We start from the raw sequence: 16,081 nt of genomic DNA on the forward strand, positions 1-16,081 counted from the left end.
TGTGTGCATTTGAAATTCACTATATCACTTGTGATTATACTGGTCAAAATATACTACAATCTTCTTCATCATCATTTGATTAAATAAAATCCTATTTTGATTAAATAAAAGGTTGACAAAATGGACACGGTTTTGAGATTTTCTTTTGTTGTCTGTTGACACAAAATAAAAGAAGCTGGAATACAAACTCCAACTGTCGGTAAATTACACCACAACAGCACATTCCTCCAGTCAGGTGGACAGTCTCAGGAGAGCTTCAGGGCATTCCTGTTTACCCACCCATGACTGGCTGTTTACTGTTTACACTGTACACCAGTGGCGAGGAATAGCTGAGGGATAAAACATGATTGTTCAGTTACCTGAGAAGACGGAGACAGACAAAGAGACAGCAAGGAGATTCTAAAGGTATGGTACAGTAGCTTGCGAGTCGTTTTCATATTCTAACTGAACTAGCCATATAAAAGTAGGCTACACAGTAGGTGAACAGATTATGTCAACAGATTTAAACAATACTGTGGACATCTCTCTCTCTCTCTCTGTCTGTCTCTCTCTCTCCTTCAGGGTCAGAGATGGACAGAGCAGGCCTCCTCTCCTCCCGGCAGGCCCAGGTGGTGCAGAGGCAGCCGGGCAGCCTGGTCCAGGAGGGACGGTGGAGCACTGGGCTCTGTGAATGCTACAAGGACCTGGGGGACTGTGAGTCATCTGGACCAGTCTGGAACAGTCTGTCTGTCTGCCTGCCGCTCTCTCTCTCTCTCTCTCTCTCTGTCTTTTTAATATCTCTCCCCATCTCTCCCTCTCTCTCTCTCTCTCTGTCTTTTTAATATCTCTCCCCATCTCTCTCTCTCTCTCTCTCTCTCTCTCTCTCTCACACACACTCTATCTCTCTCTCTCTCTTTTCAATTCTTATGACCAGATTCCTAAGTCTTCCATCTGGAATTTTCTGAGGAACTATTGTTTCCTCTTGCCATGTAAATGATCAGTCACTGGAATTTTGTGACGTGAGGTTCTTTTTTAAGCTAATGGGAAATGGCCGTAGATAATTGTCAGAAATGAAACATGATATGTATGTCTGTCTGTGTATGTATGTGTGTGTTTGCACACGTGCAGGCAGGGCTGAAAATTAACACCTGCCACCGGCCAAATGCAGGTAAAATTTCCAATTGGCGACTAGATTTCGGAAGGCTATCTGAATTTTTTTTATAAATAAATAAAAAATAGATTTTTTAATCTACAGTCCCCTTGGCAGGTGACTCACCGTGAGCCAAAAAGTTAATTTTCACCCCTGCTTGCACGTGTGCGTGTTTTGTCATATGTACAAGATACAGGTACCATGTACAATGAAATGCTTAACTGTATGTGTGTGTATGTGTGTGTACAGTATGTGTGTGTGTGTGTTCCTCTATGCATATTTGTGTTATTTATGACCACGTGTGTGTGTCTGTGTGTTTTCAGGCTGTTTAGCCCTGTGCTGTCTGCCTGTGTACACCTGTAAGGTGAGCTGGTCAGTGGGGGCGTGTCCCTGCCTCCCACTGCTGGACTGCATCAGCTGTGTCCCCCCCGCTGCCCTCGCCATGCGAGCCTCTGTCCGAGAACGATACGGCATCGAGGTAACACACACACACACGCACAACACACACACACACATACACACACACACACACACACACACACACACACACCCATGCACAACACACACGCACACACAGATACTATTACATTCACTGGTGAAGTATCACAGTTTATATTACTATTGTTTAATCTCAAACAAGTGCCAAACTATGTGTGCTTTGTGATGAAATACAAAGCACACATTTGTCATGAAATACCTTAAGTACGAAGGTTACAACAAGCATTGAGTGGGAGTTGTATATTCTGGTTCACTTGTGCGGGAATAAAAATATGGCGCCTGTCTCCTCTGCCGTTGATAGTCATCTGCTGCACTGATAGTCATCTGTTAACACATACAGTACTAACACACACTAAAACATTTGTGTTATTTGTACAGTATATGTGAATGCTTGTCCTTTTACGCCTGCAGCATGGGTGAAAGCCCAAGCCAAATTTTCCATTTGTGGAACAATAAAGTTGATCTTTAATCTGCTCTCGTCGTCTCGATGACGGAGTGTGAGCTGTTCAGTGGCATTGAATAGAGCAACTCAATAGGAGTGCTTCAATAGTCAATAACATGCATACAGTATGATCTACAGTAATTGTACTGTACATAGCGCACACCACACACACAGCATGTTACGCACACTGTATACATAAAGATCACATACACATTACACTTTGTACACTCACTGTATACTGTATATACTGACCACACTCCATTTTGTATACTGTTTTTCTATGCATTCGTATATTGTACTCGCTCATTTGCACGGTTCAGTTCCTGTCCCTGTACCCTGTCCATGTTATGCACCATTGACCAAAATTCCTAGTATGTTGTAAACTACAATGGCAATACATGTTTATGATTCTGATTGTGATAAAACATGTATAAGCAGTTCCTTCGTGCCTGCTCAGTGTCTACACAGCAGCCTAATGTAGTGTGTGCTGTGTTCTTTAGGGGAGCGTGTGGAGCGATTGTTTCTACGGTTGCTGTTGCTACCCTCTCTCCTGGTGCCAGATCTCCCGTGAGCTCAAGAGACGAGCCGCTGTCCACGCCAACTCTTCCTGCTCCTCTTCCTCAGCCAGATACACCTCTCTCACCTCCCTGCAGGGTGCACATTTGATCTAGAAGACACTTACAAAGGGAGTCAAACTAGCAAATCCAGGGGGAGGGGATGATGAAACACTTTTATTTAGAGTCAGATTCCCTTCTCAAAGTTCCAATCTTGACCACAAGAGGGCTAAATATTATAATTGATATTCCAATCCTTCTACGTTAAGTTCCGCACCCTCAACTCAGCCCCCTCCCATACCTACTATGGTGGCTTCCTACCCAAATCCATAACTGACCTCCCCCTTCCTATGTCCAGTTTCAGATTTGTTGTCCTTTTTGAGTTCTTGTTGACTTTTTCAAAATAAACAAAAATCCAGCATTGGCAAGTGGAGATAGCTGTCTGTCGACGACGCAGTGACATCTGTTAGATCTGCTCACGTCAACCCTTTCAGTTTATGGATTATTATGATTTATTCAGCATTTTGTTTTTGGGCCTTTCATTAAAGAAGCTGTCTTTAATACTCACTACTATAAAGTCGAATATATGTCACTATTGATGAACATTGCCTTTTTTAGAGAAAAGTCTTGGTTTCACCTGATCCTGTTAACTGTTGCTAATTATGATGTTAACTCCTGAGTGTGTGGCTGGCAGAGGGGTTTCTGCAGGGAAAAGTGTCTCCCATCGATAGACTAACATCCCATATGGGTTAAGGGTGACATTCTTAGGTTGGAACACACTAATGAAAACCACCTCCTGTTGTGGTTAGAGATAGAGACCAGGGGCCTCATTTATCATTGAGGTACGCCTTCTTTTACACGGTCTTTTTCGCGAGTTCAGGCGTACGCCATTTGCCCCCCCCACATTGCGATTTATCAAGCCGTAAGGGCGAAAATTTAGTCGCCTTTCTCCGCGCTTTTGTAGGACACCTCTCAGTTTGCTCTACCGATTTACACGGTGTTCTACGCCCTTCTTGAACACAGGGGGAACTGGCGACGCCGGTGGTGCGTCGGTGAATTACTATGTTTGACGGAGAGAATAAGAGCGACAGTTCATGAACGCACAATCATGTAGGCTAATAGCCCAATTCAGCACCAACATATATCGCAATGCAAGATTAGACGTGTCCTCTAACCGGCTCATTCATGGTCCGATATGGAATTGTTCCCCAAACTGAACCTATGCGCTGTCCAAAACCTTTCCGCGCTATATGTCACACACCTAATGCAGGCACTCCATCAAACGGCAATAATTGACCAATTAGATTGTCATTAATATGTGATCATGTGGACCTGTTTGCTCTTTGGTAAGCATATAAATGACAGTCCTCCTGTGCGTAATGCGAGCCTAAATGAATCCGGCGCTACTCGGCCTACTGGGCGAGATAGAACTCCAAAGAGGTGACGGCGATGGCGACTGCACCCACATAAGGGCACCATCAGTGAATGAATACGTCTATGTGAATCGCTAAAATGTGCACACTAGAAATACCCAAATCATATGTGACATGCTCATCACAAGTGTAGTGGCACGGTGGCCTGGCTCCACGCATGACTCATTCATCCTGGCGCACAGCAGGGTAGGGGCTAGACTGGAGGCAGGCGCTGCGCGTGACGGCTGGCTTGTTGGTGTGTCCATAGCCAAGATACATATTCTTTGTCTTATTTACTTTTAATCTTTATTAGCATTTTCCATCCATACAACGACAATACAATAAAACATAAAAACCTACAATAACAGCTTATGGGTACATCCATCCATGCAGCTTTTTTTTCTTACTCAAATATGACAATTTTAATATTAGTGGTATCATCACACTTCCTTCTATAATCCATCCATTTTTCCCATCTCCCTTCAAACTTTCCTTCCTGCATCCTCAATGCATGCGTGAACCTCTCCCTAACATACATCTCCTCCACAACACCCAGCCACTGCTCCTTGGTTGGGCGTTCCACCTTATACCAAGCCCTCGTTATTGTCTTTTTACTAGCAACCAATAGTACTTTCACTAGGTATCTGTCCCCTCCTTGTACATCATCCCGTGTTATGTTTGCCAAGATATATATTCAAAGCTGATAAGAAGGTGGAGGCACTGGAGGTCGTGGAGGTGGAGGCTACAACTCGCGGGGGCACGACCGTCAGGTCCAGGACCACTGCAGACTCCCCCTCCTCTGAGTCCGACCCCACGTCAGAGTCTGGAGAAACAATTTCAATCATTTTCTTTGAGTTTGTCTGTGAACTTGATTATGCATTAAACATTTCATTGTGCAGCCATATTCATTTGATATGTTTTTCTGTTGGCAGTCAAATAAATGCTGTGATTTACCGGGTGATTTAGATGAGTCTTAATTTCCCAGAGGGGAAAATGTTTAATGTGTTCTAACATTATGAAGTGGTCATCTGCGTTATTGTTCCCTGTTTTTGGTCCTAATTTAATCATAGCCTACCACAGAATGTTTGCTTCACTCGCAGCCACATGTTACAGTATGTCCGTGTATGCCCAATCCTAGATGCACAACACGTAGCTAAAGTAGGCTACTAAGCTGTAGGAGCAAACAGACAAACGTAGGCTATTAATACCTTCCGAAGAGGATTGCCTTCCTCACGTGGACCTCACCAACTAGCACATGCACCTCCGTCTCCGAAAAGTTCCTCTTCTTTGCTCTTCGTTCCATGTTTCAATGTACCGCCTGGGTGCTCCACGCTACCTTTTTAAGCCGGTTCCTTCCGGGAAACCACGTTTGTCCACTCATGGTTGTGACCATATATGGTTGGATTAGGGCGTGGAGGGGGCGGAACACGGGGCGCGTGCGCGTACGCTCCCTTCCCCGCCCGTCTCGGATTTACCGTGCAGAAAAGGGCATACGACATTTTTGATAGATCCGAAAAGCGTGTAAATATTCTCGTCGTACGCTACATTGTGCATTTTCCGCGTTTTCGTCGTACGCCCTCTTTTACACCTGAATTTACACGCTCTTTGATAAATGAGGCCCCTGGGCGCCAAAGCGTCGGCCCAGTTATCTTGACCACAAGGCCATAAGCCGCAGAAGAGACCAGAGACAGGACACTGGGGATTTTCCAGTGTGTTGCTGTGGCAGACTGGCACCACCTATATTTTACTAATAGCTTCTTATCTAAACTATATGACATTAAGTGCCTTTTAGTAAAATCTATATATTCACTAGGCGTCAGGTTTCTGACTACAGGATTAGGTGTCTCACAGCAGAGCGCTGATTTTCAAAGGCTACTCACAAGCACACACACCGTCACACAAACATGGCACATAGGATCTGTTTAACTGAGCCATTAAACTGTCTAACTTTAGACAAGGTAACAAAGAACAGGACAATTTTGGGTAACACCTCTTTTCGTATAACCAAGAGAGTGATCTCTGTGTCAGGTTAGTTCATCCTGGACCATTGGCAAGTGAACTCATCACAACTGCAGTGTGATTTTGATGCCAGAGATTCAATAAAAGTATTGAAACTGGCATCGACGGATCTGAGTCTTCTTCCTTACAACCAGAAACGAAATAGACTACATTTTGGCGCTGCGAGCAGAATCTGGTGAATTGATTGATTAATTGTCACTTCGGTGCATCGGCGAACACGTGGGCAAGAGTTTGGTCTGGCCAGCCAAAAGAGAGGTAAGCTTTGTTTTCTCTCATTATTTGCCCCGTGGGCGCCGGTTTCAATCAACCAGATCTAAGAACTAAAGTGATACTTCTGGGAGGTAAGGGAGTCGTTTCACATCTGCTAAATTAAATTATTGGAGATACATTGAAGTATCCCGTCCTTCTTTGAGAGAATTGAAGGGTCCTGTGTTTATGTTAGTTGGAGATACATTGAAGTATCTCGCCCTAACCTTGAGAGAATTGTTGGGGTTATATGTGTTCGTATGTCCCCAGTTTTGAGCGTATTGCTGGGTTATAATTGTGTGTCACCTAATGATGAGAGAATTATTAGGTCAATTTGTGTGTGTCAGAAGACAACGCATGGTGCGTTTAAAGTAAGAATAATGGATGGTCCATTATTGGTGACAGTGCAGGATGCACTGTCCGGTTCTAATGTCTGTTGAATTTTGAGTTGTGTCGTTTTGGAACTATTCTGAGAGAAGATATAGTTGCCTAGATATTATGCCAGTGAGAATTTTGTTGAATTTGACTCCTGAGAAGAGTTGAGATGTTTTCTGTTGAAATAGAATAAGGGTTTTGCTGCGAATTAGTCTAGATAGGGACAGAAAGATAGGGCCTAGATACTACTGTAGTTTATCTGAAGAAGCAAGTCCAAAAGTTGGTGGACGAAAGTGAACGAGATCTCAAGGAAGAAATGCTGCAGGAAGTACCGAAACATTTGTGGGCTCAACACAGTACAGATATTGGACTTGTAGAATCAGCTCAACCAGTTAAAGTGGAACTGTGTCCAGGAACTAAACCACCGTGGAGGAAACAGTATCCACTGAAAGATGAAGCTGTCCGAGGTATTGAGCCACAGATAACTGGACTGTTGCAAGCAGGAGTTTTAAAGATAACTCAAAAATCCTTAAAGTAACACCGTGGTTGCCAGTAAGAAAACCTGATGGATCATACCGGCTGGTACATGATTTGCGTGCTGTTGACGATGTAGTTGTCAACTTCCCAGCTGAAGTCCTAGATCCACATGTCCTGTTAGCAGAGATACCCTCAGAAGCTAGGTACTTCACAGTGATAGATTTGTGTGGGGCATTCTTTAGTGTTCCCCTTAAGTGTAGAGAGTCAGGGCGTATTTGCATTCACATACAAAGAGAAGTGCTTTAAATACAACAGATTAATATAAGCGTCAAACAGTCCACACATCTTTAATCAAGTTTTGAAGGAGGACTTAGCGGGAGTAGGAGAGTTAGTTAGAAGTACAGTCATTCAGTATGTGGAGGACATCCTTCTTTGTTCTCCAGATGAAGAAACATGTCATAGGGAGTCAATAAAGTTGTTGCAGGTTTTAGTAGAGCATGGACATATGGCTATTAGGAAGGGTCCAAAACCTAGGACAGTTAGGGAGATGATGACATTCCTTGGCATTACACAATATAGTTTTGCATGGATAGATGAGTACACAAAGATTACAGGACCTCTCAGAGCCATGATTAAGGAAGCAGGATGTGACAAATTACATTCTAATCTCGTCTGGACAAAGGAAGGCAACTTGGCTTTTGAGACAATTAAACACAAATTACAAGAAGCACCAGCATTGGAGTTAACAGATTATTCCAAGAACTTTGTGTTGTACGTTTCCACATCCACTGGGGGTAAGCATGCATGCGCTGTCCTAGCTCAACCAACGGGAACTGGAACCAGTCCCCAACCAGTTGATTACTATTCGGTGGCCTATTCGGAGGTGGAGATGGGCTTCGCGCCTTGCTACAGGGCAATGGCAGGAGTCTATTTGATGTATGAGAAAGCATCAGCCCTGACTATGGGTTATCCAGTGACCATTCTTACTCATCACAGTCTCAGAAATCTCTTGAATCATGGCAAGTATACTTTGACGATGCCCAGAATCAGGGACTATTACCGGCTACTGGAATAGGAAGACGTTATATTATCTAGGTGCAGTACAGTCCAGCAGAAACTTTACCAACCTCCGAAGATTGTGAACCGCACGACTGTGTAAGAGAAGCAGAAAGATACTCTAAGCTTAGATCAGACTTGCAGGCTCTTCCTCTAAAGGAATCTGACCTGGAGTACTGGACAGATGGGTCCTGTTATAGAGTTGGAGAGCAGTTAAGTGCAGGATATGCGATAGTTAGAGCTCAGGGATCTGAGTTTGTAGTAGAGAGGGCTGAATCGATCCCTCAGCCGTGTTCTGCTCAGCTCGCTGAATTGATCTCCCTGACGAATGCTTGTTGTCTCTTGGCTGAAGGGAAACGTGTCATTATATATACTGATTCTGTTTATGCACACAATTTGTGTCATCTCTTTGGAGTGATATGGAAGGGCCGTGGATTTGAGAAAACTTATGGCTCTCCCATTCAACACCATGCACAGATCATGAAGTTGCTGCAGGTCATGATGAAGCCAAAAGAAATAGCGATTGCTAAATGTGCAGCACACAAATCGGACTCATCTCGAGTCACACAAGGAAACAATGCAGGTGATGAGGCAGCTAAGGCGGTGACAGGTGCAGATAAAACAAAGAAGGTTCTTCTAATAACACATGAGATGGAATTGGAAGACAAAATCACACTTGAAGATTTGATCTTAATGCAGGAGGAAGCAAATCCACTAGACAAAAACTTGTGGGTCGCTAGAGAGGCTAGTCAGGATACCATGGGTCTTTGGAGGAATCATGAAGGGCTAGCGGTGGCACCACCTGATCTGTTAGGCCTGCTGATTCAGGAGGCTCATGGTTAGACCCATGTAGCAAGGGGGGAAGTCAGCAGAAAGATCACACAAGAGTATGGATTTTGGGTACCGTATCTCCTGGAGCAAATTGATCATGTTATAGGTAGATGCACAATCTGTCTGAAAAACAACATTAGAAGACTATTAATTTTTTAATTATTGACTCCTCCAGGCCACATTCCAACACCAAACGGTCCCATGAAAGAACTGGTCCTTGACTATATGGACATGATTCGTCCTGTGGGTGGTAAAAGATATATGTTGGTTGTGGTTGACAGATTCAGCAGATGGGTAGAAGCATGCCCAACTAAAAGAAAAGATGCACAATCAGTTGCTAAGTTCCTATGCCGTGAGGTGATACCACGCTGGGGAATCCCTGATCGAATTTCATCAGACAATGGCAAGGAGTTTGTGGATAAAGCTTATCTTGCAAAAGTTAGGGATTAAGCAGCATTTTGGAAGTGTTTATCACCCTCAGAGTCAGGGCATCTGTGAACGCAGGAATGGGGTGCTTAAAAACTGCCTTACTAAAATTTGTCAACACACAGGACTTAACTGGGCTGAGGCATTACCGCTTGCATTAATGGCTTGCCATTCTAGTGAACTTCATGGGTTACGCATGACCCCACATGAACATGTTACGGGGAGAGGCATGACAGCCCCAGGTCTGCGCACCAGTGGGAAAGGCCTAAGCCTATCCCTTTTGAAAGATTACATGAAAGCCTATGTGATGTATATAACTAACCTCTATGGGAGTATTTCTTCTTATGTCACCCAAAAACAGAAACAGGTGGAGAAGGAGGATCTGAAAAGGAGAAAATCCAATCCATACAACCAGGGGACTACGTGTTCTTGAAAGTGTACCGGAGGAAATGGTTCAACGCCCGTAGGGAAGGCCCATTCGACGTCGTCCGCACTACTGGAACAGCAGTCCAGGTCAAAGGATCCCCCATCTGGCATCATCTAAACAACTGCGTGAAAGCCCCAGAGGAAGAAGAGGATACGCCCACACCGGAACAGGACGCCACAGAGAACACAAGAACCAAGGGAGAGTCTACAAGACAGAGGAAATAAGGAAAATCTCCAGGATGAAAGCCATGACCTGGAAGAGCACAATGAACTGGTTGATGATGATGGGATGTGTGTTCCAGATCACCCTGGGAACCATGTCTCAGACGATGAACAATGTGAAAGATTCAAAACCATTGACTTACGAGAAGCACCAGAACCAAGCTCACCAAGACAACCAGAACCAGATTCAACCAGAACCAGACAATCAGAGCCAGGATCTTCAGAACAGCCAAACTCTGATCCAAACGACATTGATGCTTCACCTACGGAATTCAGATAGCTAGAGAATCATCCAGATCCAGCCCAACCAGAAAGCCATAGACCAGTTCGTAAGAGGGTTAAGCCAGCTCGACTCAAAGACTATCATTAGAGGGACACTTGACTATTGTTAGAGGGACACTTGGAAGTACAGCCATACTCCCATGCCAATGTCCCAAAGGAGCCAAGAAGGAAACAGATCCCACCATATGGAAAAATAAAGAAGCTGAGACTGTGGCTATAGTAAACTCCAAGAGCCAGCAAGATGAAGACTCAAACTTCCAACAAAATAATATAACAAAGAACCTTCGAAATGAGGATGAACAGGACTGTTCACTTGTGATGCATGATGTTAAGAAAGAAGATGAAGCGGTGTATACCTGTATCTACTATGACCCAACATACTTCGATATAGGAGGCCACGTACCTCATTGTGTGACCTTCAGGATAATACAAGAAGGAATGACTCCAGGACCTGAACAGACTACAGATAGAATGACGCCAGAGACTGAAATGACTACGACAAGACTAATAACCTCAGAGCTTAACCTCACTTTGATTAGACTGACGACATCAGAACCTGAGCCAACTACGACCAGGGACACAATGCCAGTACCTTAGTCAATGACTTCTGGACTTATGACTACAGCCATACTTAAGACTAAGACAAAGACAGCTACTATTAGGACTGTACTTGAATCAGAAACTCCCGGTATAACTCAAGAAACTACAGAGACTCCAATAATATCAATGAAGATTGACATTACAACTGACAAAACTGAAACCCCAGCAATGAATACAGAAGTAATAGAGACTGCTACTCATAGAGACACTGATAAAATAATTGAAGGTGAACTTGAGGAGGATGAGGATGACTACAGATGTGGGAAGTTAGAAATGTCACATGCTGCAGCATTTCCCCTTTGCGGTATTTGGCAGGGAAATCCCGTTGGAAATCTCGTGGGATTTCAGACGGGTGTTATTTCGTTTTAGTGATGCACCACCGCCAGGTGGCGTCTTTGAGTAGATTTAGCAGGCTGGGCTCAGTGTTTTTCTCCTATAGTCTACGAATGAAGCATCATTAAATTTCACATTCTTTAATTTAAATGCTCTGTTGTAAAGCACTTTGTTGTGTCCTGTTGTTACAGCCTGAGGGCGCTAGAGGACAGAGAATGAGGTACGACCGTGTTGGAAGGTGTCTTGGGTCGTTGTTGAATAAAGAGGATGAATGGCAGATGCAAGTCTCCCCGGCTAATACTTTGATAAATCTTACAACTGCAGAATACCAAATTTTTGGCGACGAGATGGCTATTTCTGTGCCTTTACCTGCACCGTTCATGCCTTGCCCAGGCGAACCGTCAATTTCTTTCCCTACTTGGTTGAGAATGTTTGAGAATTACATGCTAGTTATCAACGCTACCGGGGACAGCTGGCCTGAGGAAAGAAAACGTGCTGTTCTTCTCCATGCGCTTGGCACTGAGGGACAAAGACTGTTTTATACTTTACCAAATACAGGTGATACCTACATTTCTGCCGTGGATGGACTGAAACAGTACTTTGTTCCTAAAGTTAATGTGATTGCAGAACGTCACAAATTTCGCCAGAGAGCTCAGAGACCCGACGAGACGATTAATCAGTTTCTAGCCTCACTACGTGAGCTAGGTGCAGCATGCGAGTTTGGCGCCATGGAGGAGCAAATGCTTCGTGATCAAATGATAGAGCGTGTTGCCAATACACGCATACGAGACAGACTCTTGCTAGAACCTGACCTGACCCTGGCTAAAGCTACTACACTGGCCTTGCAAATCGAGGCTGGACTACGGAATGCACGTTCTCTACTCACGTACTGCTACTGCTGCGTCGGTGAGAGCCATACACAAACAGCCGAGGAAGATGACCAGTGGGAAAAGAGGAAACCTGCTTCGACGACTGCACCTGCCGCGGTCCAAACTACCGGGAACCGTCGCTCCTGCTTTCGATGCGGATCTACCGAACACTTAGCTAATAAGCCTTCATGCCCGGCGGCTAAAGTGACATGCAACTCATGCGGAAAAGTGGGACATTTTTCCAAAGTTTGTAGATCTGGTCAAAAGGAGGTACGTGAGGTAGTGATAAATGACCTGACTGTGCATTACATGAATGATGCTGTGAATGATAAAATCCTCTGTACTGTACAAGTTGATGCAAATGGACACTCTTATGATGTTGAGCTAATAGTAGATACAGGTTCATCTGTTTCTATTATTCCAGAGAGCACTTACCAGACCCTTTTTCCTACATGTGTCCTTGCTGAGCCTACAGTGAATCTGCTCACCTACTCAAGAGAGAAAATACCTGTTAAGGGCTGTATGCATGCCACAGTCACTCATAATGGTCATTCAACTACAGGTTCATTGGTAGTGGTTAAGTCAGGCACTGCTCTGCTAGGGCTAGATTTATTTGTGGCACTGCATATGTGCATTGAGGGCAACAAAGTTACTGTTACCAGCCTGAATGACCCTCCTACTGTGCAGAGGGCACCTACAGTACCAAGTACAATACCACACACTGCACCAGAGATTCAGGTACAGGAGATAGGGTGTGCTAAAGGATTTGTACACAAAATACAGGTCAAACCAGGTGCTGTGCCAGTACAACAGAAACTGCGGAGGCTTCCGTTCTCTGTGAGGCAGGCTGTGACTGATGAGCTCAAAGATCTACAAGAAAAAGGCATCATAGAACGTATAGATGCATCTCCATGGGTTTCCCTTATAGTCGTGACCCAGAGAAAGGGGGGAGGAAAGCCTCGCATGTGTGTTGACCTCCGGGAGCCAAACAAGTCAATCGTCAGTGACTGTCATCCCTTACTGCACATGGAAGAGCTGTTCACTGAACTGCGTGGAGCCACAGTCTTTTCTAGCATCGACCTAGCCTCTATCACCAGTTGCTACTACATCCAGATAGCCGTGATTTAACTGCATTTATCACGCATGATGGTCTTTTCTGTTTCTGACGAGTCCCATTTGGCCTCGCTTCGGCTCCATCAGCCTTTCAAAAAATGATGACGACCATACTGGCAGGCCTACCAGGGGTACAGGCCTACCTTGATGATGTGATATGCTATGGTGCCACCCAGCAGGTTCATGATGCTAACCTACGGAGGGTGCTGCATGCCCTGAATGAGGTGGGACTCAAATTGAACATGCACAAGTGTAAGTTCAACCAGACCTCTCTGCGTTTCCTGGGCCACACCATATCCAAGGATGGACTTCACCCTGACCAAGATGGGGTCAGCGCAGTGGCCAATGCACCTGCCCCACACGACACATCCTCCCTGCGGTCCTTCTTGGGCCTTGCATCATGGTACAGTATGTTCATTCCCGACTTCTCTACTGTTGTTGAACCGCTACGTGCAACACTCAGGGAATCTACTGACCTGAAGTTCAAATGGACTGCCAAGGCTGAGTCCAGTTTTACTGAGATTAAGAGACTGATAGCTGAGAGTCCTGCCCTAGCATTATATGATCCTAAGTTGCCTACTTATGTCACTACTGACACCTCTGACTATGGGCTGGGGGGTGTACTTCACTTCCAACTTCACCCAGACAACACTGAGAGGATCATAGCTTTTGCATCCAGGACACTTTCTCCTGCTGAAAGAAAGTATTATACTGTAGAACGTGAGGCACTGGCATGCGTTTGGGCGGTAGAAAGGTGGAGAACCTATCTGTGGGGACATCACTTTGTGCTACGTACAGACCAACAAGCACTTACAACCCTGCTCACATCCAAAGGTACTGGTCGTGCAGGACTGCGAATAGCAAGATGGTCAGCACGTCTACTTTGCTTTACCTACGATGTCACTTACTGTCCTGGGAAACAAAATGTGACAGCCGACTGCCTGTCCAGGCTTCCTCTGCCTACCACAGGAGATGCTGAAGAGGAACCGGACATGGTGGCTACTGTCTTTACGGGTTCCTTGCATGCCATATCCGTGACAGAGTTCACCGCCGCCTGTGAGACCTGTCCTGAACTAACACAACTGAGACAACAGATACAGAAAGGCTGGCCAAAATGCAGAAAGAATGTGACAAATGAACTTGCTCCGTACTTTAATGTGCGAGATGAACTGGCTATAGATAACTCACTTGTCATGAGAGGCCCCGACCGCTTGATCGTTCCCACTTCACTGCGATCCACAGTAGTAGACTTGGCACACGAAGGGCACCAGGGAATGGTGCGTACTAAGCAGAGACTACGGGAGCTCTATTGGTGGCCACAAATGGACAAATATGTACAGACTAGTATAGCCTCATGTGTGTCATGTCAATACAATGACAAAACAGCCAAGACTGCACCTGCACCACTTACGCCAGTGGAACTGCCAGATGGACCGTGGGAAAAGGTAGCCATCGACATAGTAGGTCCCTTTGAGTGTGGTACATGGGACAGCCGTTATGCAATCACTCTCACGGATTATTACAGTAAGTGGCCAGAAGTGGCATTTGTTTCTACTGTCACTACAGAGGTGATTATTAGCTTCTTAGCTAGAGTGTTTAGTCGTGAAGGAAACCCGAAACCCGGAAAATGTCAGTTTACATCCCATGCATTCACCAACTTTCTGGGAGAGAGAGAGATAAAGCACCTGCGCTCCAGTGTCTACTATCCGAGAGCAAACGGAGCCATCGAGAGATTCAACAGGGTGCTGAAAGAGTGCATACAGACTGCCGAAAGAATGCACAGACCATGGAAACAAGCAGTAACAGAGTTCTTACTGAACTATCGTGCCACACCACATGCTACAACAGGAGCTACTCCATTTGAGTTGCTGAGGAATAGGAAGATGCGCACAAAGCTGAATGTCTTTCCTGTCTCACACAAAACAAAGTCACACAAGCAAGTGAAAGAGACTGTGAGACACAAGCAACAGAGGAGCAAGGAGTACACAGACAGAAGGAGGGGGGCAAAAGTGCCCATGTTCCAAGTGAATGACACTGTACGTGTCCGGAGACCTGAGCATGTCCATAAGGGATCATCCAGATTCACAGAACCTCTGACAGTCGTTGGGAAAGTGGGATCGAGTACTTACCTGCTCAGCGACGGTCGAAAGTGGAATGCATCAAAGCTGACACGCTTCCCAAAGGAGGCTCTAGCCTGCACCAGTAAGGATAAGGAGACTGTGCTTGATGGGCTCACTGTGCCCGAGAATGTGCTTGATAATGCACAAGAACCAGGTCCAAGACGGAACCTGAGAGTCAGAAACCCACCTCGGTGGTTGACAGATTTTGTAATGTAAAGGAAAAATAGTAAAATAATTTCATACTGAGGTCTGAGTTAAGGAAAATAATAATAGAACCTCATACAATGTGAATAACAAAGGTGATATCTAATTTCAGGTTTCAATGTGAGGGTTACTTTATACTAAGCGATATATGCTAGTTTTTGCATAAGAGCCAATTGTTGTTATTCATTTTGCTGATTCATATACATACCAAGTTATTTGACACTTGTTAATATCAGCCTAAAAAATTGTTTTATTTTTTTACTGGTTTCCACAAGAAGTAATTCCTTCAAGAAAAGGGGAAATGTTGTGTCCTGTTGTTACAGCCTGAGGGCGCTAGAGGACAGAGAATGAGGTACGACCGTGTTGGAAGGTGTCTTGGGTCGTTGTTGAATAAAGAGGATGAATGGCAGATGCAAGCAAGGCTAATACTTTGATAAATCTTACAAC

The 16,081-nt window shown here is 44.8% G+C and overlaps 1 protein-coding gene across 1 annotated transcript; it reads left to right on the plus strand.

Moving 5' to 3' along the window:
- Positions 1-569: 569 nt before the first annotated feature.
- LOC311328753 (placenta-specific gene 8 protein-like) lies at positions 570-2,740 on the plus strand (the record flags this gene model as incomplete). The annotated part of the gene is made up of 3 exons (XM_084462670.1): positions 570-693; positions 1,453-1,607; positions 2,570-2,740. 3 exons carry the CDS (start codon positions 570-572, stop codon positions 2,738-2,740), a joined length of 450 nt encoding a protein of 149 aa, XP_084318796.1.
- Between the last annotated feature and the right edge of the window lie 13,341 nt (positions 2,741-16,081).

Source organism: Borostomias antarcticus (genome assembly GCF_949987555.1).
Source record: "Borostomias antarcticus genome assembly, contig: scaffold_92, whole genome shotgun sequence".
NCBI lineage: Eukaryota > Metazoa > Chordata > Actinopteri > Stomiiformes > Stomiidae > Borostomias > Borostomias antarcticus.